At 50.0% G+C, this 24299-nt stretch overlaps 1 protein-coding gene across 1 annotated transcript in view; it reads left to right on the top strand.

Moving 5' to 3' along the window:
* Positions 1-73: 73 nt before the first annotated feature.
* The window catches only part of Ft (cadherin-related tumor suppressor fat), a 68665-nt gene continuing 44439 nt past the window's right edge, over positions 74-24299 (top strand). The window contains exon 1 of the mRNA XM_076779367.1: positions 74-5428. Within this exon, the coding sequence (XP_076635482.1) occupies positions 74-5428 (5355 nt within the window). The remainder of the gene's footprint in view (positions 5429-24299) is intronic.

Here is a 24299-nt window from a genome sequence, read left to right as displayed (position 1 = left end):
GCGGTATTTTTATGTCGTCGAACGCCGGGAGGAATTTGGCTAAGGAAGGGGGCCCGTCGAAGGGACAGAAGAGATGATCATAAGGAGATCGATGGTCCTAGCCCTGGTCCTGGGACTCTTGTCGGTGGACCAAAATGGCGGCCAGGCTAGCGGCGACGAGGAACACGCGGCCGGTTACTATCCGCGCAACCTACCTCAAAGGGTCATGCGGCTAGTGCCGCGAAGGTCGCCGATGTTACCGCAGGACAGCGCCACGATGGGCCTGGCGATGCAAAGCAGAGCCGTGGACACGAGGGTTCAGCTGGAGGTCAGGGAGGGCGAGCCCAAGGGGACGCTGGTCGGTCTCATACCGGTCAAGCCAGGCTTCACCTACAGGTTCAACGAGCCTCCCCAAGAGTTTGTACTAGACCCGGAGACCGGAAAAATTAGAACAGCCAAAGTGTTGGACAGAGAAGCGTTGAGCAGCGACAGGTTCGATCTGGTCGTGCTCTCCAGCCAGCCTACGTACCCCATCGAAGTGAGGATCCTCGTGTCCGACATAAACGACAACGACCCCGAGTTCCCGGAGTCGAGCATCGCGGTCAGCTTCTCCGAATCGGCCGTGGTGGGCACAAAGCTACTCCTGGACGCGGCCACGGACAGAGACACGCCCGAGAACGGTGTCGCTGACGATTACTTCATAGTCGACGGGAACACGGACGGAAAGTTTCGATTGGAAGTGACTGGCAATCCTACCGGCGAAACGTCTTATCTGCATTTGGAGACTACTGGTAAATTGGATCGCGAACAGGTGGAGTTCTACTCGTTGAACGTGTGCGCCAGAGACAGAGGACGACCGCCTAGACTAGGGTACCTTTTGGTGAACGTCACCGTGCTGGACGTCAACGACAACCCTCCGATATTCCAACAGAGCGACTACGTGGTGGCTTTGAACGAGAGCGCCCCGGTGGGCACCAAAGTCCTCACCGTCCACGCCACCGACAAGGACTCGGAGGACAATTCTAAGCTCACGTACTATCTACCTGACACGGAGAGACAGTTCACGATAGATCCAGAGACCGGCACGATCACCACCGTCGAGCCTCTGGATTGCCCTCAGCAGAGCTGCACGATCGCTGCCCGTCCGGGCGGCGGTTGTCCGAAGAGCTGCGTCATAACGGTCTTTGCCCGAGATCACGGCTCGCCGAGGCAGGACGGAAGAACCTACGTAACGGTGAATCTATTGGACGCGAACGATCACGATCCCGAAATAAAGTTCAGCTACTATCCGTCCACGCCAGGATACGCAACGGTAGACGAGAACGCTGTTAAGGACTCGATCGTGGCCGCCGTGGCGGTGATCGACAACGACGAGGGTCTGAACGGCGAGACCACCGTCGAGATTCGCGCGGGCAACGAACTGGGGCACTTCAGGCTGGACAACGCACCCCGGTTCGATATCGTTCGCGTGAACGGGAGACTGGACCGCGAGGAGATACCGAAATACAATCTGACCGTGGTCGCCACCGATAAAGGCACGCCGCCCCGTTCCGCGACCGCCTATCTCGTGATCCACGTGAACGATGTTAACGACCACGAACCGGTCTTCCAGCAGAGCGAATACTCGGCGGTGCTGTCGGAGCTCTCGCCTACCGGCAGCTTCGTCGCCAGTATCTCAGCCACGGACGCGGATTCCGGGCTGAACGCTAGGATTTATTACGATTTCGACTCCGGGAACGAGCAGGGCTGGTTCGCGATCGATCAGGACACCGGTCTGGTCACCACGGTGGCCACGTTGGACAGAGAGGTGCAGGGTAGCATAGAGCTGCACGTGTCCGCCAGGGACGGCGGACCTAATCCCAAGTACGCGTCCACGCACCTCAAGGTCACCATACTGGACGAGAACGACGAGGCGCCCAGGTTCTCGCAGAGCGTGGTGGAAGTCACGCTGTCCGAGAACACGCCGCCCCAGAGCCTGGTGGCTACGCTAACCGCGGTGGACAACGACCAGGGGACCAACGGAAGCATCGCTTACAGTTTCCACTCCAGCGTGTCGAGGGACTATCCGAAAACGTTCGCTTTGGACGGACTGTCCGGCCAGTTGACCACGAAGATCGGCCTAGATCGCGAGACTACCGCGGAGTACAGGATCCTGGTCATCGCCAAGGATCAAGGATCGCCGCCGCAAACCTCTACAGCTACGGTAGTCCTGACTCTCGAAGACGTCAACGATAACTCGCCGGTGTTCTATCCCTGGAGGTATCTGATGCCCATACCGGAAGATGCACCTCCAGGAACCACCGTGGGGAAGGTAACAGCGACAGACGCGGACGCCAGGGAGAATGCTCAAGTAAGATACACCTTGGAGTCGGGTGGAGAAGGGCTATTCGCGGTCGACGAACGTACCGGAGAGATAGCTCTTCAGGGTTCCCTAAGGGTCGCTCATAAAACTCTCTACGAACTCAAGATCTCAGCAAAGGACACAGGGGACAGAACAGCTAGCAGGAACGCTCTCGTAGAGATCATACGCGAAGAAGACTTGGAGACTCTAGAGTTCGATACCTATAATGGCTACGAGTTTCGCGTGGCAGAGGACAGAGGCGAGTGCAGCTCGATGCCCAGCGTGTTCGGACGCAACGTTGGGACCGTCCAGGTGACCCAGTACGGCGCCTCGAAGGTCTCCTACGCGGTGGTGTACGGGGACCCCAAGGGGAGCTTCAAGATAGACGAGACCACCGGGACCATCAGCACCTCCGGCTGCCTGGACCGCGAACAGGTGGCCTACTACAGCCTGCAATTGTCGGCGAGAGCGGGTCTCGCGTACGGCCAGACCTCCGTCAACATCACGGTGCTGGACGTCAACGACAACCCGCCTAGGTTCCCCAAAGGAGAGATAGGCGACGAGGTGTATCTCAAGGAGAACGCGGCCGTGGGCCAGGAGGTGTGTCTGGCCCGCGCTAGGGATCGCGACGCGGGCGCCAACGCGAGGATAATTTATTCCCTGACGCACAACCCTGGAGGACAGTTCAGGGTCGCCGAGAACTCCGGGATCATCTATTTGGACAAGCCCATCAGAGCGGCACCGGGCACCGTGCTGCACTTGGAAGTCACGGCTACAGATTCTGGGAACCAGCCGCTGTCGGCGCAACACCAGGTCAGAGTGACCATCCAGGACGTCAACGATCACACGCCTGTATTCAAACTAACGAGCTACGAGACGTCCCTGCCGGAATCGACGCCGGTGAACGATAGATTCTTTTCCCTGACGGCCACCGACGTCGACCTTGGCGCCAACGGAAGAGTTTTGTACAGCGTCACCGATGGGAACACCGAGGGTCGGTTTGGGATATTTCCTGACGGACAACTGTACGTGAAGAACGTCCTCGATCGAGAAGAACAGGACTACTACGCGCTGGAGGTGATGGCGACCGACCAGGGCAGCCCGTCGAGGAACTCGGTGGTTCCGGTGGTCGTACACATTATCGACGAGAACGACAACGCGCCGGAGTTCACAAATTCTAGCTTCATCTTCCACCTACGCGAGAACGAGCCACCGGACACGTTCGTGGGCAAATTGCTGGCCACCGATCGAGACGTGGGTCGCAACGCCGATCTGATGTTCTCGCTGCCGGCCAGCCAGCAGGACTTCATCGTCGACCCGAGGAACGGTTTCATCAAGTCGCTGCGTGTGTTCGACAGGGAACTCCTGGTGACCAACACCGGCAACAGCTACGTCACCCTGGAGGCGACCGTCACCGACAACGGGGCGAACCGTCTGCGGGATCGAGTCAAGGTTATTATCTACATCACCGACGTGAACGACAATGTGCCCCAGTTCCAGAGGCTGCCGTACAGGGTGCAGGTGAACGAGGGCGCCGCGACGGGGACCCAGTTGCTCAGGGTGTACACCACCGACGCCGACGAGGGGTTAAACGGGGACGTGTTTTACTCGCTGGAGGATGGAAATCAACGCGGACGTTTCGCCATCGACGAGGCGACGGGACAGATCTCTCTGATGAAGGAGCTGGACCGCGAGACTACCGACGCGTACGTCCTGACGGTGGTGGCGCACGACGCCGGGTTGGAGACCCGTCTGTCGTCCAGCACGAGCGTTCACATCGAGGTACTGGACGAGAACGATAACGTTCCGCAGTTCGTGGACAATAAATCAAGGATCGCCGTGCTGGAAACGACGCGGACGAACACGGAACTGGTCAGGTTCAAAGCCACGGATAACGATCTGGGACCCAACAGCGAGCTGGCCTTTGCTATATCCGCGGGCAACCGACGCGATACCTTCTACATCGATCCCTTGACAGGAACGTTATACTTGAGGAAACCGCTGGATTACGAGGAGCTGGAGAGATACGTGCTGAACGTGACTTGCAGCGACGGTGGTCATCCGCGTCTGAGCTCGGTGACGACGCTGATCGTCGAGGTGATCGACGCGAACGACAATCCGCCCGTGTTCCCGAACACGGCGATCGCAAGGCAGATCAGAGAGGGGATCCTGGTCCACACGCCGATAGTGACCATCACAGCGGAGGATCCCGACTCGAACGAGAACGGAATAGTAACCTACTCTATAGCTAGTCAAGATCCCGAGGATCAGGTGCGCAGATTCGGTATAAATCCATCGACGGGTGTGATCCATACGTTGTTGCCGATCGATCGTGAAGAAGTGGACACGTACAAGCTGGTGGTGGTGGCCACGGACAGCGCCCAACCTCCTAGCACCAGGCTGTCCGCTGAGAAGCTGGTGATCGTGATCGTCGAGGACATCAACGACAACGCGCCAATTTTCGTCAGCATGTCGGCGGTGGTGTTGCCCCTGAAAGGAAATTACCAGTTTCAGAAAGAGATAACGGTCAGCCAGCTGCTCGCCAGGGACCTAGACTCCAGCACGAACGGTCTGGTTACCTACGAGCTGCTCAGATCGAGCGTCAACTACTCGGACATGTTTCGAATACACCGCAACACCGGCCACCTGACCATGAGGCTGCCACGATCGTTCAAGAACAGTCTCGAGCGCGTGGCCAAGTATCAGGTCGACGTACGAGCCACCGACGAGGCCGTACAGGCCGAACGACGGTCCACGGAGACTTATCTGACCCTGATTGTGCCTGGCGAGGACGGCGACGATCAACCGATTTGGGAACACCGTGGTCAGATCGAAGGCAGCGTGTACGAGAACGAACCGATCGGCACGAGCATTTTAAGAGTGACCGCGCGCAGCCGTAGATCGAACATCGATCTCGAGTATTACGTGACGAACGTGACCGCTGGTAGCGGCGGTCCGCAGGTCGACAGATTGTTCGACGTCGACGCGAAGACGGGTGTACTGTCGACGGCCGCCGCGCTCGACAGGGAAACCGGGATCCAGTGGTACGAGGTGGAGCTGTACGCCATTGGTGTCGGCGGCACCAGGCCCAGTACGACGTCTACCAAAGTAAGTTCGCGTTTTTGATTGATCATTGCCGGGAATAATTAATGGATCCGCGTTCCGAAAGTCATTCGATGCCTTTTATCCGACCCACGGTGGTCAAAATGCTGATTCTAGATAAGAGTAATTTTCCTTAGGTATTCTAAGCTATTTGAAAACGCATAGACTTACAAAAACACATAATTCCGGAAGTCACAGTCGCGCGGAGAAGCCTCTGGACAGATAGATTTGTCACTCTGCGTTCCAACATACCTGAAAGAATTTTAAATATAAGTGCGTGCCAAAGTAATTGTTAACTTAACAAATGTTTTCATTGTCGTTTGCAAAACAATTCGACAATCATCTAGCAGATTTTCATAGCCAAATATGAATTCGTGGGACCTATTATCCGTAATTTAATTTGAAAATATCCTGTCGTGTGAGCACCGGATGCTGGATGGTTTCGAGCGTCCCGAGAGCCGAAAACTCAATCGTCGTAAATAATAGCCGGGTCCACTTAACGTTCCGAACCGAAACTTCTCCCCTGGGATCGTTTTTTTCCAAGTCGTGGATCAAATATGATTACGAAGAGCGAACGCGAAATCAGCGAAGATTGGCGAGCAATGAAATTTACACGCGGCTCGTTTGTCACGAGTGGAACGCGTCGGAATGGATTTATTAATCCGCGGTTAGGACACGCGTTGCTTTCGCAGACTTCTCGTCTTACGGCACGATAGTTCGTCCGTACGGGAATCACGTTGCGTAACAATGATCTTAAGGTAATTAGAGTCGGCGATAGGAGACGATGGGGAATCTGCGAGACGAGAGCGAACGATGCAAACTTCGCCAATATGCCTTTCTCCGCCGCTAGTTATAGTCGATGGATCTATTTAAAAAATTGCATGGCTTCGTTGCGAACGAAATTCAGTATATTACCTTTTCTCAGCGATTTTTCGTTATAGAAAGTTACGTTTTTATATTTCTAAAAGATATTGCCTCATTTATAGTGAATTGGTTTGTTATGGGAGGATACATACCCCGAGTGGAAATATCTGAATTGTAACTGGACCTACTAAAATAATACAAATTAGTCAGGGCCTTATTTCCGCTCTACGCGTATGCTCGATAATTAATATTAGCATCGAGACACTATTTATCCTGATCAGTTATTTACCTTGGTCCGAAGCGAGTCCAGGAAAGCAAGGTGGTCACGTTGGAGGGTCATTTTCCTCGGAACCGTCCATTAAGGTGTATCTCCGGAGAGTCGGTTCTCTTCCGATAGGACGTTTCTCACTGAAAATTAGCAGCAGAGCGGTATTAGTCCCTCCCGGAACAGCGTGTACACGTCTATTGTATATGCATTCCTCGACCCAATATCCCGTCGTCTAAGGCAGAGCCTGATAGGGAGCCTTACCTATGAGTCCCACTAACAGCGCTACACCTAGCAGCGCCGCGAGTTTGTCGTTTTGGAAGGGCACGTGTTTCCAGCGACCACCCCTCGATCCGGAGCGCAACGCCGTGATCCAGCCGGGGATGATCGGTGCAAAAGCGAAAGGGACGAGGGAGAATGGCGTTGGAGAGAGACACAGAAAGAGAGAGAGAGAGATGCAGGCGAACGGAGTGGGAGAGAATAAACGACAAGACGAACCGCGTGCCAGGAAATCAAGTTGGATTCGAGTCCGTGGCCGCTGCCGCCGCCGTTGCTGGCTCGCTGCCGGAGGTTCGGAACTCGAGAAAAACTTGATCTTGGATGAACGCATACAAACAGCCCGGGACCGTAGGTAAAAGTCGGTCCATCTCTACCCCCGGTGCGACTGCTGCTTCATTTCTGAAGATTCTCTCTCTGGATCCCTCTCCTCTACCTCCTCGTCTACCTACCGCGAACCACCTTTTCGGGTCCTCCTTCGTCTCCTATCTCTCGTTTCTTCTTCCGCCTGTCCCCCGGTCTTCGTCGTCTCGTCTGGGCCCTTCAGCCTTTATCGTTCGCTGTGGGATCTGTGACTCTGTTCGGGAACCGACTGCGGTTCGGAACGTTTTTGTCACGACCCGAGCTCTCTTCTCTCTTTCTTCCCTGTCTGTTCCCGGGGACCGTTCCCCTCTTCGTCCCGGTCTCTCAGGGGTCTCTGTGCGCGTACCGCACCCCACCGACCCCCCTTCTTTTTCTTCGTTCGGCCATCGACTTCGTATGATCGGCTTTTTGTCGTCCGGGCCACGGGGATGAAAGCCCGAACGAGGGCCCAAGCGGAGGAGGGGAATATATTCGTACCGATGTCGTCTCGGATCGCCTGGCATTTTTGTTAAACCCTACCTCGGTCCTCTTTCTTTCTCCGGCCCGCGACCCTCTCCCGGTCAATTAGAACATTCCTCGAGCGGCGTAATTGTATTTGCATCGTGCCAGCCCCCGGACTTTCCAGGGAAAAATTAACAGGCCCCGTCATTTCTGGTCCCTTGGACGTTCCACCGGCTGTCGTTCCGGGATTTTCGTCCCCCGTTGACGGTACTCGTTAGTACCCCGTCCCCGTGTGTGCGCAACGGTGCGATCTCGCCGCGGTTTCACGGAAAAAACCGAAGAAACCCTCCTGCTCGGCCGTCCTGGGCCCCTGTAATTGATTACATTGTGATTAGTCGCGTACTTGATTACACAAAGTAATCGTGATAATCACGATCGTTAACCCCCCCGGGTTGACGAACTTGTTCAAGAACCCATCACACTCGAGTAATAGTTACAACGAAATATGTAAACAACTTTCTAAGCTCGTGAAATTATATCGAGCAGCTTTTTGGGACTCTTGGTCACCGTGCACCGCGCCGGGTATTATTCAATTTTCTTCGTTAGGATCGCGGCGTTAACGCATTTAATTACCAGCATTAAACTCTCGCGTTGGCAACTCGGGTTCGTAACACGGGTGTTATTAACGCGATGCTGTAATAATTATAGTCGTGCGCGGCGCGTCTGTTATTGCGCGGCTAATGATACCAAAACAATTAATGTTAAATAATACAATGGTAAATTGGCTCTCGCGTCTCACGATCTCCTCCGAAGTTGCTGAAACTCCTAATGTATTCGACACTTTGAATAACCGTGCATCCTACTCTCCCGGGCGCGGGGTTAATGTATAAATGGATGCATCTTCGGAAATACGTTGAATCGATAGAACGGAATGTATGCAGATTCCGCGCGCGTAGATCGGAATGCTCTCTGAAATTGAATGTAGGCAACTTGTTGTTGAGCAATGAGCTTTCGCGGCTTGGTCATTTCGCTAGCCACCTGGGACGGAGTTTCTTCACACATTTGCACGCTTTTTAAAATCGAATTACCCATAAATGACCAAATAGAAGCGTGTGGAAATATTAAGACTGGACGTAAATTAATAGCGGTACTGTTCCGACGTAAATTTTAAAACGTACGGCGTACTACGTACCGCGGTAGGCTAACAAATGGCGTAAATATACGTTCGTGCCGCTGAAAGGCTTACTCTAGCTGGCTGCCATCGATGCGAAAACGCAACATTAACTATTGTCTAGTTTTTTATGCCGCCATCGGGCATTGCTCCATCGTGACTCAAAAGACGCTCGCAATGAAATTTCATCAGAATGTTCTTTTACCTAAAATAAAGATAAACGTCAGAACAACGGTCTTATTATTCAAAATAATCCAACGCTCGTGTGTACGTACCCACTTTCTAACGGAGGCTCCGCCGTATTTTCCGCCGCTTCGGTAACCGAATATCTCGGAAACCATTAGTTCCAGAATAGCCTCGAGATGAAATTTAAATACTCGATGAGTGATCCTCCCACGCCGTGTGCCGTTAAAGCGGAACACCCTGTACAGAGTATTCGTAACCGACATCCGGGAGGCAGCTTCGATCTCGCGTTAATCTCTGAAACGGTCGAGAGTCGTCAGGATTAAGTCGTCAGAATGCAGCAAACGCGTCTAACGTTCCGATAAACACGTTCGACAAAGGCCAACCGTCGAAAAGAGTCGATTTCAACGCGAATACGATAATCTCGCGTGAAAGTGAAGGCGAGGAAAAAAAAGAAAAAAAAAGAAAAAAGAGAGGGGGGGAGGAGGGGAAGAAAAAAAAGAAAGAGACAACGGTGGAAACACGGATAAATAAAGTAAGTGGCGCGGCGTTTGATTTAAGAAAGTGGCTTTAACGTGATCTTGATGTATGGCGGCGCGCGAGCCACGGCACGGCGAACCCACACGTTCGCTCTGCAATGGGTGGGTCCGGAGCTCGCGCGAAATGTAGGCGTAATGTTTCCTTCGTGCCTGGATTTCTTTTTTCCCCTCTTTCTCCACGGGTTAGATAAATATATCTGGAGTAAAGCTCGTACGCGGCGCGCCGGCGAACGGCGAACGCGGACGCGAGAATTTAATAATAGTCGATGATAATTATGTCGGTGCCCGATTAATAGCCCTCGTTTAACCGCGATAAACCGTCAATTAACTGCACCCTGATCTTTTTCTTTCCACCGGCGTCCTTTCTGATGTATGTTCCAGGCTCCTTTGGCAAATATCATGCTCGACCACCTGAAATCCAGAAATTCCATTTTACCAAAGAAACTCCATGTTTATCGAGCTCAAACGCCGCACAGTGGTTCCAAATCCCGAAAAGTTGGCCATAATATGAAGGAGTTCTTCAATTCGGCTAAAAGTTTAGAGGTGGGGGTTTTCGAGGTCGCTGATTACGAACCAAAACTCACAATTAGAAAAAATAAAATAGCGCCTCCGATATAGCTCACATATATGCGAAAGAAATGTAGGAATCACCTGAAATTTGATGCATAGTGGTCTCTGAGGTTGTTGATTACGAATTAAAGAGAAAATATGAGTTTCGATTCGTAATCAGCGACCTCGAAAACCCCCACCTCTAAACTTTTAGCTGAATTGAAGAACTCCTTCATGTTATGGCCAGCTTTTCGGGATTTGGGACCACTGTGCGCGCCGGAGCAAAGTCTGGCATTTATTATCCTCGCTCAGGGTTTATAAAATACGTATAATAAATAAGAAAAGGCGCCGATGCACCGGGGGAAAGAGTCCTAAAGGGGCTCCGGAGAACCCCGGGCAGAAAAAGAGCAACGTTTGTGGTAGGCAAACGCCCATACCAATTATGCCACGCGCCCATCTCTCGCCAAATGTTGCTTATAGAGCTTCTCGAAACTTGGACGCTAAATATCTCCTAAACTATTAACCGTCTACGCCTAAAACCATATATCACCAGGCCCCGGTAATTCAAAACCTATCATCGTGCAACGGGTCCCGGCGTGCGGGGATCTCGCGGTCCCGTTCGTTAAGCGTATCCGTCGAACGCCCATAGGCGTTCACCGCACTCCGAGCGCCGATCATCGTACAGAATCGCTTGTGGACGTCCGCAGCATCCAGAAGGTTAAACGGATACTCCAGAGACGGAAGCAGCTACGAGTCCTCGGAATCTCGCTTCGTTATTCTGCCTCCACGACCAGTTAATTATTCAGATATAATCTCTTGTAATTTCTCCGTTTACACGCCACTGTTATAAACGACGATTCCTTTTATCATCGGTGGCTGCACTCGATTCTGCAACAACCGTTTAATGCATCGTTAGAATTGGCTTTTATTACCAGCATAAATTAAGGCAAAAAATAAGGGGCTTATTGGAGGTAATATACTCTTCGTTTAGCACTTTGCTTTTGGTTTTTGTCACCGCGGTATCGTGCATCGAACGAAACTGAGGTCGTTGCATTTCTTGGACAAAATGGAGAAAATAAACAATTATCGTTGCCTCGATTTCAACGCCATATTTACATAGCGAATTATAAAAATAATATCAAAGTAATCAGTCGTAAAGTATTGTGACGCCTTAATGTAAATTCTGTTTTATCGTTAGTGAAAGTTATTATTATGTTGTTACTATTATATACCGCTTTCTACTACTTAACTTTTATTTTTCTTTCCATTGAGAGTTAAAGAGTTCTCTCGTAAAGTGAATAAATAATTCATTGGACGGTTTTCTGTTCATTGTCGATCGAGCAATTTCACTCTCTAGCGATTTATGGAAAAGCCAGGTCCAAAGTTGGAGAGGCCTATGCGTTAATGCCCCGAGCTTGCTCATCGTCGTTATTCGTCGGTGTTTTTCCTTTTTTTTTTTTTTTTATAGCCACGATGCAACAGTACCGTTGCAACAAAGTCTAGTCCAGCCTCGTAAAAAGTCTGGTACATGAAAACCACCGATCGAACGACGCATTCTGCGGTTGGGAACGGTACACGCGAGCGTTCGACGTATTTCCCATAAAGTTGCCGTCGAACGAACGAGTTCAATGAATCATTTATGTAACAGAGGAACGCGAGAAATTTTTTCCAGCTACGCGAGGAAATTTAGAGTACGCTGCGATCGCGATTTTTTCCATCGAGTCTTGCACCGATTCTTAAATCAAAGATGTGTCGTAGAGAATCCTTTGCCCGAGTCGATTGTCAGGTTTTTAAAATAAAATTCGCGCCATTTCCGTGACTGTACCACGGTCGCGTGTGCTGAATCCACATGCAGAGTTCATTTTTTCGAAAGGGAGAAGAAGAGAAGTATGCGCAGAAAATGATTTACAAGAGCGCATTTATAAAGTTCGTCGCGTTCATTCCGGCCGGTCGATCCTTCACGGGGCACGAAATAAAGGAAGCGGGATGGCACCTTTAATGCTACGCTAATCTTCTACTCGCTCGTCATCATCATCATCATCTTCCTTCTCGTTCCTTTGCCGTTGTTCGTCCCCTCGTAATCACAATCGTCATCCTGTTCATTTTTCAACGTCTTCTTTAGAAGGCGCAGCGCGAAGAATCGGAACGAAACGACACGGATGGAGAAATCGAATCTGTGGGCGCGAAGGGATTGCAAGCAGGCAAAGCTCTAAAACCGTTTCACCGGCATCGCCTCTGTCTCACGGGGAACTAGAGTTGCCCGAGTACTCGGAAATAGCGAGGCAACCACACCACGGGAATATTTCTCCCGGCAACAGGCTGCTCGATTAATCAAGCTGCTTCATTTATCGAATTACTCGAATAAGCGAGCTGTCGAGGACGACCCTTGAAATTCAACAATTCTGACAACTACCATTTTTACTAAATACTTTTTCACGGGTCTTGAGGCATCCTATTGCATCTTTTAACATCTTGCAGTATCTTGCAGTATCTTCTCCAAAGGTATTCTAAAACAAAAGAGTATGTAAATATACAGTGTATAAAAAGCAGTTGAACGCGGGAATATAATAAAAATAAGTAAATTATATTGGTCGTGGCGCGAATGAGTTCTGACCCAGTGTGGGACACGCGTTACTGGTGGAAGGAATGTAGATTTTCATGGGTTCCTTTATCGAAAGAATGCGTGTTTCCGTGTCCCGGAGGATATTATATGCTCGACGGTATCAAACAGGAAGCGGTCTCGAGCGCAAAAGGACGCTGGCCGCCTCGTCGAGGTCTCGCTGATCGAATTATAAGCTCCGAAAGGTTCGCAATCGCGAGATAAGGGAATCGCCCGTGAAAAGAAACAAATGAAACGGACAGCGGGAAAAAATGAAGGAGAAAAATTAATCGTAGCAGGAACGAGACAATTTAAAAGCGGACGGTCGCCGGTACACGAACGAAACGAATGGGAAGAAAGAAAGAAAAAAAAAAAGAAAATAAAAAAAAAAAGGGAATAATCACGAGAGCGTTACTTAACGAGGGAGGTTTAAGCTCCGTTCCGCCCGCGCGCGCGCTCCTACCACGCCGAACGATATTTCAAGAGATACGATCCTGGATGAGCTTGCACATTCGAACGAAAGTCGACGTATCGATCTCGGTCCGTACACAGACAGAGACCTATCTAAAGTTTCACGAGGACGGGCCCGTAAATCGATTAAAAAATGGAGAAAGACCGACGGAGAGAGAGTGAAGGAGTGGGGTCATAAAGGATTTTATCTTTCCTCGCTATCTACAGGATACTTACAATCAGTCTCAAGTGTTATAAGCTATCAGGTAATCCCATAAATCGTGTCGTCTTTTTGACGCTAGCTGTAATTATAAAACAATAATTTTAGTCTTAATCGTCGACCATCTTCTATCTTTGAATTTTTAAAAAACGCTTGGATTTTTTTAGCTAAAATTAGATATCGTGTGTAGCCTGGTGTCCATACGGTGGAATACAATTCTTGTGCCCTGTTTGACAGTCGTCGTTTCATCAGCAACAGCAAAATCAGAATCAGCTGCTGAAACTTTTCAGCGAAATTAAAAAATTTCAAATCGTTCTGGAAAAATTATTTTTAGTTGCAGGGGTCAATTACAATCGTTTTTGGTGTATAGACACACCCCCGAAATCCTACGCAGTTCCAAGAAAAAAATTCTTTAATGTATAATGTGTGGCCAGAAATGTTTCCCCGACAAGCGTATGTTTAAAAAATCATAACTCCCGAACGGATTGGAGGATTTTAACGTTTCAAATTGCAAACAACGAACATTTTAATGAAGAATATTTAGAAATACGAATGTTGGAGGACTTGCAATTTCGGCTAGCAGCGTCCATATATCTTCCCTAGGCAGATTCGCCTGTGCGATTCCGCGGTTCGAGATGCAATAATAATTCCCAACGCGGCGTCTCGGCGAGGTGGCCCCGGAACGCGCATAAGGGCCCATTGAAATATTACTCTTGTTAGTCCTCTGGAAATGTCACCGTAGAATACGCGCAGCGGGGACCAATGCCGACCTCGAGATTCGTCTATTGAAATCACCCGGTCGCACAAAAAGGACAAAATTCCAGAACCGCATACCGTTTCTCCATAGGATGATCGGTCCCCCGTGCCCCGCGGGGATGGGATATCTTCTCCCGATCTCTTCTGTCCTCCACCATCGTCTGACCGTTCTCTCTCCCGTTCGTTGGGGATCCTTTAAAGGACTTACGCTTTTGCTGCCACTCGTCCGCCTTCAAAACGCAACGGGCACCGGTCGCGCGGCTCCTCGTGTCCCTCGTAATCTCTACCTGCTTTTCCGATGTCCCCATGGACATTTGACACGAGCCCTCGGGACAGAACCCACCTATTCTCGCAGTATAATTTTTCCAAAGCCCCCCTGCTCCTCCTCTTCAAGGTTTCAATGTAATCTGCGATCCTAATGAACATTCTTTTGTCCCGTGGTCCCACCGACTCGTGTTTCATCTCCATTTCCAAGCAATTTTTAATATCTTGACTCACAAAATGGCGGACGTTTTCCTTCCTACAATAGACAAATATTAGTACGAGACAAATTATGGCTATAAAAATGTACGCATTTAATTTACCATAAATAGGAGGCCTAAGGCAACAGTCGATTTTTCGAAGGTTAAGTGAGCGATATATTATCGAAGCTGACCTCCGGTGGGAACGATCTAGTCGCGGGGCACGGGTTACAAATTAATACTCGTTAATATCAGCGACGTTTTTACGGGGACGTCGCGATTCTTTTTGCACGGTCGCGTGTAACTGGTTCGCATGAAAGCGATCGGCAAAGGGCAGCGTAAGAAACGGCAAAAAGGCCAGATACGCGGAAGATTATGGGCATTATTCAATTATGACATCATTAAGGGTTTGTTGCGCTTTCGGGTTCGTTTTACCAACTGTCCCTCCCCCCTTCCCTTTTCGCTCCGTTCTTCGGGATCCGTGAACGCGTTACCAGAGGACGTCCCGCGGCATTCGATGCGCATCCTGGGCCCCACGAACCGCAAAAATCTCGTCAGAAATTACCGAACGGGGCAGCACTTAAACCAGAAAACGCGTATAAACGTAACGCAACGCCGACCGTAATCGACGAATGAAGTTATCGCGATGTTTGCGGTGTAAACACTTTTATGCCGCCAGCCTAACTCCCGTTTCGCCGTTATGAAACGCCGGAGATTAACCCTTTGCTCTTTATCGCGCCACTTTTAACGACAACCGAACGTTTCCTGCGAACATTTTACTCGTATCGGGCGACCCTGGATTCCAAACATTCGCGGTACGGGCGCAGAAATGCAGTCACGATTGGAAGGAAAGTGATTCACCCTGGGAAAATGGCCACGGCTTTTATAGTTGCCTTTCAGTTGAAAAAATACAGACACAGGGGGAAAAAAAAATTTCAAAAAGGGGAGAATAGCGTGTTTTAGTTGGCGTAATATTAGACATTGTAATGGTTTCGTTTTTCGCGCTAGCACAAAAATTCCCAAATAAGTTTGAGGAAGAGAGGGGTGGACGCGACCGATTCCCCGAAGTCTGTATCTTTTCATAATCGGCCGACCTTCGCATAGTGATCATTCCTGGGAACTATGTCCCCGGTAAAATACTACTTGGTTGGTCCTCCGGTTTTTATCTCGCGGCTCAGAAGCGCGCGCTCGCTAATGACCGTCAGATACGAGTTCGAGCGTTTTCGGGCCGACTCACCGCGCTCTTTACCCACGAAGAAGAAACTCGATGGGAGCCACACGCTACACACGCAAGTATACTGAGTGTCCCGATGCGAACGGGTCTCCTGCGAATAAATAAAACGCCCCGAAAGTAATTGTTGCAAATCGTTATAGAAAAGTGTTGGTCGAAACTGTTCCAAAGAACCTAAAAGTACAATTGTATTGCTTCGAGTCGAAGCTCTTAAATGGGTCCTTCGAATCAACTGGACACCCAGTGTACGAGTCGTGCTGGCGCCCCTCAGGATCCTAACCGATTCGTTCGTTCGCGATACTTTTTTGCCTATTCGCGAGTTTCCATTTTACGCTAAAATATAACCCGGCCGACACCTTCGGTTATCGCGAGATTGAATGTCCATTAACTGCCTGTCCTCTCGTTCCTCCACGCCACTCTTTTAACCGTCTCCTCTTTTGCTCGATAATGCCCGGGCGATCTTCTTTCCGTGCGTTTTGTTCCTCTTCGTCGATGCGGTGGTTTTATTCGGTCGCAAACAACGTATTCTTTTAAGAGACGATTCGAAATTCCCGATCGTCATCGTGACTCATAAATTGGACCGGCGAAACGTAAACACACGCCATATTACAACGACAGAGTCGCCCATTATTCCGGGGCGAATTTTTCAATCGTACAAAGGAACAACGAACACTCAGTCGTTCGTTCTTTCTGCAACTAGGCGACTCCAACGAGCATCGACGCTACCTGAAAACAGTCGAGTACTGTAAAATCGCGTTACAGTTAAAGTTTTATATACCGTTGCGTATTATTATTGCAAAAGACGTTCTTTGGTTATTCGATGGATCCAAAAGATATTATTTCTGGCCGATGATGGACGCGACAGGCGGGTTGATAATAAAACACCCGGGCGTATCGCAACGACGGATAGGCGATGTTTCGTTTTCTCCCGCCGAGAGGATGCTAAGTAAACGGCATGCATACCGTCGAGGTGGAAGGAAAATATCATCGCAAGAGCACCCGTATTATTCTTATCGAGAGTTATTCGATGACTGGAATGAATTCGTCGGGAAGGCTTGGCACAATCTCGGCTCTCCAGAGGGAGCAGACGGGTAGTGGAAAAGGTCGAACCGGGGCCCGTGGTACACGCGTCCAATAACGTGAAATCGAATGATGCATAGTGCGTCGGAAACTCACGGTCTCCAGCCTGCCGTGAAGCTACTCGAAGATTGCCGCGGTTGATTTACATTTATTTAGGGTCTAGACAAACACTCGAACAAGGAACACGAATATCTACACGTCTACCGGGCTCCCAAGCAATTCCATCTGTCAACCCCCTTTCCCCTTCCACCTCACCCCTCTTTCCCGTTCGAATCCTACAAATCATTGATCAATCGGTCGGACTTACTGGTCTTTTCTTCCTTTTTCTGAGACCGTTCGACCTCGGGAGCGACCCAATTTGTCGGACGGTTCAACCCCTGGATGAGGGGAGTCCTCCAGGGTCCTTGGCGACCCGCTAGCCTGTTCAAATTCAACGTCGTTTTATTCTATATTCTTTCAAACATGGTAATCGTAATAAGTTTGCTACTACCTTAATATTCATACAAATGGAGTGAGTTGGAGGCGTTTCAACCCATGTCCTCAGCGCAGTCCAACAATACAGGCCCCTAAAACTAATTTAATTTTCTAAGATACAAGTACTATAGTTATATTTGATTGCTTGAACTCGAGAGATGAGGGTGGAGGAACTCTGTGGCATCCTAGGCACGTGGTTGTTTTGATCTAGTTTTGAATTAGGCGTTTGGAAGACCTGGTTGCGGCTGCGGAATAAGATTGGAAGGAACGCGAAGGCGATTGCAGGTCCCCGGCCGCTAGGCGAGAGTCATCCGTCCGTCGGTTTGTCCGGCGTGCGTGGACGTCATCGTGAATTAGCGATGAAACGAGGGGGAAGGACAGAGAAACGAAACGCGCGCGCGCGCCTCGTCGTTCGGCGCCTGCGCGAGGAACGCGAGTGTGTGCCGCGGAGGAAAGAAAGCCGCACGAAGGGGCAAACGAACAGAGGCGGCGGATACCAACTCGCCTCTAGCCAGAAAGAAAGGGGGCAACGGAGTACCGGGGACGCGAGAAGGAAATCCGATTTTTCCCAAGGTTCGCGCGCGCGCTGAGGGGTTTGCTCCGATCCCAAGAGCGTTCGAATTAAAAGAGACTGCGGCGAGAGGAGAGGCGGTGAGAAACGAAGACGCCGACGGTACCGAGAGTAGCATGAAAGGAGAGGAATGTTTCGAGGAGAAAGATGACGAAGGACGGGGACCAAAAAGGAAGGAGCAGTATAAGCCCTTGGACAAAAAGCGCACGAGGAACGAAGGAATAACAGAGGACCGCTGGGTACAGAGAGAAACGAACGAGAAGAACGGCGCGGAGAGCGGCGAAGAAAAATAGAAAGACAGGCAAAGAGACGCGTTAACCCCGTGAGTTTAGATTCTCTCGAGGACTCTTCGGAGGAGTCTCGTTTGTCTCCCTCGTTGGGGCCCTCTTCTTCTCCCGCGGGCCCTCTTCTTCTCGTTCCCTCTCTTCCTAAGTCACCGTTGCGCGTCATCCTCCCTCCTCGTTGCACTTCGCCTCGCACCGGGCCCCACGGTATTAGTCTACCTTGCCACGCAGGATACTCTTCTCTCGTCGCGTTTGTCCTCCGCCTCTCGCTCCTTCCTACACGCTTAGTCACTGTTATTCTCCATCTTACACGCTCCGCTCTCTTCCTGCTCGTCCTTTTCATCTCCGTGCCAGGCTCTTCCTCTCGCATATTCTCCTTCGGAGCCTCTTCCTTCATTTTACACGCCGCGCCCTCTCTCACTCGCCCTTCCACTCACGTTCCCTCGATACACTCTCTTACTCGCTTCTTACATTCTTCCTCACGCATTCTTACCGTCTCCTTCGAGCTTCCCTCACACTTTTCCTCCCCCCTCGCCCCCTTTACTCCCTCTCTTCGCGCACACTTCACCGTGGATACGCTTCTTTCTCCGTTTCCTCCGGTGGTCTGTTTGCTCTCACTCCTTGTATTTTCTCTTCTCCGTCCGCCTTTCTCTCCTCTCCTCAGCGTTTCTACGCGCACCGTCGTCGTCTCCCGTCCGCCTGGGCTCTTCGGGGCTCTTTCACTCCATAGACATATATCCATCCCCACTTTAGCGACGCGCCTCGCAGCGTGGTCACGTTGCCCCGTTCTCCTCTGCTCTTTCTCTCGCGCGGTGGCCAACGGGGTCCTTATCTTATGCAGAAAGGTGGTGCGGAACCCACCGGACCCCTTTGGACGGCCCGCATGACATTAATTTTGAAATATTATTTGGCCCCCCCCTCTCCGCCTCTTCCCTCCCGCAAGCCCGCTCGCGACGCCCTCTTCTTTTCTCTCCCAAGATCCCCTCGAATCTGTCTCCTTTTCTCTCCGCCAATCTCCGGCGCGTTCCCTCTATATCTGTCGCACTTGGCTGCTTGCGATCGGAGCCGGGCATTACTCGAATAACTTCGAATAAATCTTTATCTGGATAATTATTCGCTATTCGCTGTGTTCGTCGGTAACGAGCGACTCTTTATTCGTATAAAAGTTCCCTCGAATTTACAGCGACGAGAGTAACTGTACCGATAACCATAGGTTTCGTGTAAATTATCGCCATTTTTTTCTCCCTGGATGGCTTCCCTGTCGAACGAATAATAAAATTAGGGACTATGTTGGCAATGAGAAATGGCGGAACAATTAATTTTGATACGTCTTTTAAATGAAGTTAAAAAATACTACGGTAGGGTTGATCGAGAACGATGGTCTACCGCTAGTTTAGAGACTGCACGGAATTTGTTTACGAATCGCAGAGACGAGGAGACCGCCCTCGAAGGGTTGAACACACGCATGTGCGCGATAGTCGCCGAAATGGGGATCGCGTAGGGACTTCGCCCGCGCGACATCGCGTCCGAAATTTCCGAGGCATCGATGTCCCCGTCAGCCGGGCTCGCGCCTAGAAAACAAGACATGGAATTTCGCGGCCGAGAGAACGCGCGAAGATGGATATTTGAATCGCATTGTATTCAAATGAGCCTACTCGCTCGCAAGACGCTACTGTACGTCACAATCGGTACGATTTCGGCCCCCGGTGCCTATGAAAATTTATCGCCGCGCAAGATGCTCGATCGACGAACGCTTAGAAACCATATTTGCAACAATTTTAACACTATTTCCATCGAAAGTCACCTTTGGAGGGAACGTAAAATATAACAGAAGGCTTTGGGAAAGAATGAATCACAAAGGGGACCGCAATTACATTTCGCCGGTGACAAATGCCGAGTCACGAACCACCCTCGTGACAGATCAATTACAGTTTCGCCTCGGCGGAACCGAATAGTACTGTTTTAACGACTGACAAATAAAGCCCGCGAACGTCAGGGGTTCGTGTTTCATGCGTCGCCAAAGTTCTTTCGCCTTTTCATTCCGTTGATGTATTTAAGCGGGCTCCGGGGTCCCTCGGTCCGCGATAATAATAACGCGACGAATTCACGGACGAACCGCGTCGGAATTATGAAAAATATTCGCGGAATGCGTGTCGTCGGAGGAGGAACATGACGACTCGTACACGCATACACGGGGCGAACAATTGTCGCGAGATGCCCCGTTCGCCGGGGCCCCGATCCGTAAGTCCCTGGCCTATCCGCGCGTAAAGATAACGACGGTCACAATCGGCCGCTGACACACGGCGCCGCAACATTTTAAATCCCCGAGACACCCAAATGCTCTTCCAGAAATTCGTTAAAACCAGATAACGGCCGGAGTAAGCGTAATCTAAAGCACGTTAGTATACTTTATACGGCGGCCTCGACGCGCGTGTAATAACGCCGAGATCTGCGTCTGTCGCTCCCCTGTCCGCCCTTAATTCGCGATAAACGCTGTCGCGATCAACCCTCGCTGTATTTTTCGACGCACAGAATTCTGTACTAATATAATACTAACACTAATATGTCTATAGTAATTGAGAGACAGAATTGTTCGGATGTTGCAGCAAGCTGCTGTTACTTTTCTGAAGGTACCAGGTAAACTTTCTTGGATGTTTTCCAGTCCTGATGTTCCGTGCGTTGAATAGAACCTGTAAATGTAATAGCAAACATAAATATAGTGTAATAGAGGGGGTTTAGCGGGGTGTAGAATTAAGCACCCCACGGAGACGCCCGGTCAGCTTAATTTCGAGTAAATGGACCATTGTATTGAAATATTCTCGAAACGTTTCGTGGAATCGTTCTCTCGCCGGCTTCCCGAACGTATAATTCTCCGGGTGGAGCGAGAGCGCGCGCGCCAAGCTTGTAACTTCACCGGACGGAATCGACCTCCCAACGATATCTAACGAGCTATCTTTGGCAAATTAAGCGACACCCAGGGTGAACGAGACACGCCTGCTGGAACGGAACGAAATACCGCGTTTGGCGACACTGCCAACTCTGCTCTTTATGCTGGCGATGAAAAACGACGGGAAACTTAATTTTAATACGCCTATTTAGCCCTCTGCGTTTCAAGAATCTTAAAAAAATTTACAATACGCACAAGGGGTACATAAGAATGCTTAAAGACATATGCGTTGGTTTCGTCGGGGATCTACGACCGCAATAACGTTTCAACGGATTTCTATTGGGCGTCGTAAAGAATATCACTGAGGGGCATTCTTTATAGCCCGATGAAGTAGACGCGGAGTATCGTGCGAGCCCTGGCGCGGTTATTCTCGCCGCTTTCGTAAACAGGGAGGTAAAAAAACGGAGAACCGAAGCGAGCCAAAGGGAAGAAAAGGAGAACGTCGGAGGTGGGGGATGGCGGCGGCAGGGCTAACGGCCGCGAAAAATCGGTCGCGTAGTCGCGGTCTCTCGGAGGGCCGCGGTTTCGAGCCCTCGAGAGACACCCAAATGCTCTTCCAGATTTTCGTTAAAAGAAGATAACGTCGGTGTACGAAACGCCAAGGTAACGTAATGTAAGGCACGCACGCACTCACACAAACGGCCCCGGTAATGTACACGTCCGTGAGATCGAGGGCGTGGGGCCCCTGGGCTTCACCGCTGCCAGAAGGGGACTTATATACCCGAGCCACAGCCGGCTTATCGGGCATACATCCTCGCTCGCAGATTAGCATAATGTCTGCTGCAATGCGTAGGTACTCTTCCCCTCCTCCCCATCCTTCTCTTCTCTCTTGTACCCCCTTGTACCCCGTTCCTCCCCACGCCCTGCTACCTTGCTCTTCCTCTTTGCTTCTACCGAGCCCTTACCCTCTCCTCTCCTCTTCTCTCGAACCACCTCGTCCTCCTTCGCCGACTCTCAAGTCGAGCACCATCCTCATCACCATCGCAACAGGCAGAGGGCCTCGTTCCACCAACCCTTTCGTAGACACCTGAGGGACGAACGGTGATGATAAAATAATAATAATAATAGTAATAATAATCGTACCGTAATCGTGATTATTTTACGCTCATAATTATCGTTATTTCGGAGATAATGACCGGTCATTGAAAACAGGGTAACGGCTAACGCAATGGCAATAGTAATTTCTCTAATAGCAACACGACACATCCGTCCAAGACTCGATTTCGAGTTCCCTACTTTCTTTTTGTGGGAGGTCGTGCGCTAGACGATCATGGATACCGGTTATCTTTCACGGATAAACGAATTATTAATTACTATTGAAAACATATTTGAAAACGACGGTGGTGATCGGAATTCCATAGTTAAGGTACAAAGGATTGTGGCCTACTGAGAACGTGCACAGCAACAATACGCGGTATCGTCTCGTGGTAGAACGCCAACGGGTTACGGGGTCCGGGAACCCGAGTCGTGGGCCCGAGATGCGAGAGAGTACAGGGCCCAACCTCGCTGCCACTGCTATTATGGCCAATAATTCATTGAGTGACTGTCAGGCCCTCCGCCGACCAGCGTCGGTACTGCCGCACCCCTCCGTGTATATGCATTGCGCATACGGGGTGCCACGAAAATACGGATTCGAGATGACGATAAATCCCGATCGCCTTAACACGGCACGGCGAAAATGCGACCGCGAGATATCGGGTAGCCGGGTATTTGACGCGCGTCACTGCGTCCCGATATCGGAATCGAACTAGCGCTCTTGATTGAACAGGGTCCGCCGGGGTACCTTGAACGTATCCGATTAACCGGTTGGCAACACGATTGTTCGGTTCGGTACACCGATGCACGGATAACACGGTTACGGTTAAACCGAATGCATGCACGGTCCCATTAATACCCTCCACACCATTCGAAATTTCTATGGGTTTAAGTAAGCCCTTAAAAGCTTTATTACCAATTTTCCTAAAATGAAAGATGAACGATCCTGAACAAGTTCCAGCTTTCAGTTTCCAGACACCATTTTGGTATCACCCTGTAATGGGATTCTGAATTAGTTCCTAAAATCATATATAGATTCAACTAGACTTGCATTATTCATCATTACTATCCGGATACCTCGTTGAGTTTAAAGTGATAGAGTTCTCAAAATCGTCGATACTGTTTCTCCATGGTTTGCTGGTCAGCCACGCTGCTCTTGTGGACGGAAACATGCATTTTCCTCTTCGTGTCTGCGTATACACTATTACCCGCACGAGCGCCTACAGAAAAGGCCTTCGCACACAACCGCTCATCATCTTGGAGCCAGTTCCTGGCGATAGCAACAAAAGTCTCTTTTGTTTAGCTTCGACGACGATGGATTGCGACACTGAAAGCAGAGAACTCGCGTATCCAGTTGTATAGTCAATATAACTAACTCTACGTACCTCTGTTTGGAAACGAACGCACAAAAAGGAACTATGGCAAAGGTCAGAAAGAACCATCTTCTGGGTTCCAGTCGAATTGGTTTCTGATTCCTGATATCTAGAACAACTCTTCGTCTGGAAAAAACCTGGAAGAGTAGAAGAGGGTGGTAAAGAGTGATAAATATAAACAAGTGTACGCACAAACTTATCACAAAGTGATAACTCTATGACTGTATAGGAATATAATTTTTCACAGTATTATATTTCCTATTGTTTTGCTTCGCAATGTAGAACCGGAGCAACACGATCGGTCCCTTTAACAAGAGTTTTGTCTCTGATAAATATCGTGAGTCACAGCTAAAGGAATGCGTTTACGGGACAATAGCGACCGATCGGTTAAAACAACTTGTTATGCAACATATCTATGTAGGAATTCTACGACAAATAAAATGTCCGAATACCTCTCTGCCTAGCTTTCTGTTCTTTTTCATGCATGATATAGATAGATAAGAGAGAATCGTGCATCGGGCCCAAACGGAAGCGCGTTCCGACAAAATTCTCCCTTCCCTCCGACCCTCCGGATCGATTAAAAAATTCAAAGATTTACTCAGCGGGTAACAGTTATTATTGGAGTAAGTAGGAATCGATTTAATCGCGGTCGACTCGTTCCAAGAATTTTTCAGCTGGTTCGAGGCCGACGCGGCTCGGCGCATCGCATCGTATCGGTTCCTCCTCGGCTCTACGGCTCTTCGAT

Source organism: Colletes latitarsis, chromosome 12 (assembly GCF_051014445.1).
Source record: "Colletes latitarsis isolate SP2378_abdomen chromosome 12, iyColLati1, whole genome shotgun sequence".
In the NCBI taxonomy this organism is placed as follows: Eukaryota; Metazoa; Arthropoda; class Insecta; order Hymenoptera; family Colletidae; genus Colletes; species Colletes latitarsis.
This window is presented reverse-complemented; position numbering and strand designations above follow the sequence as displayed.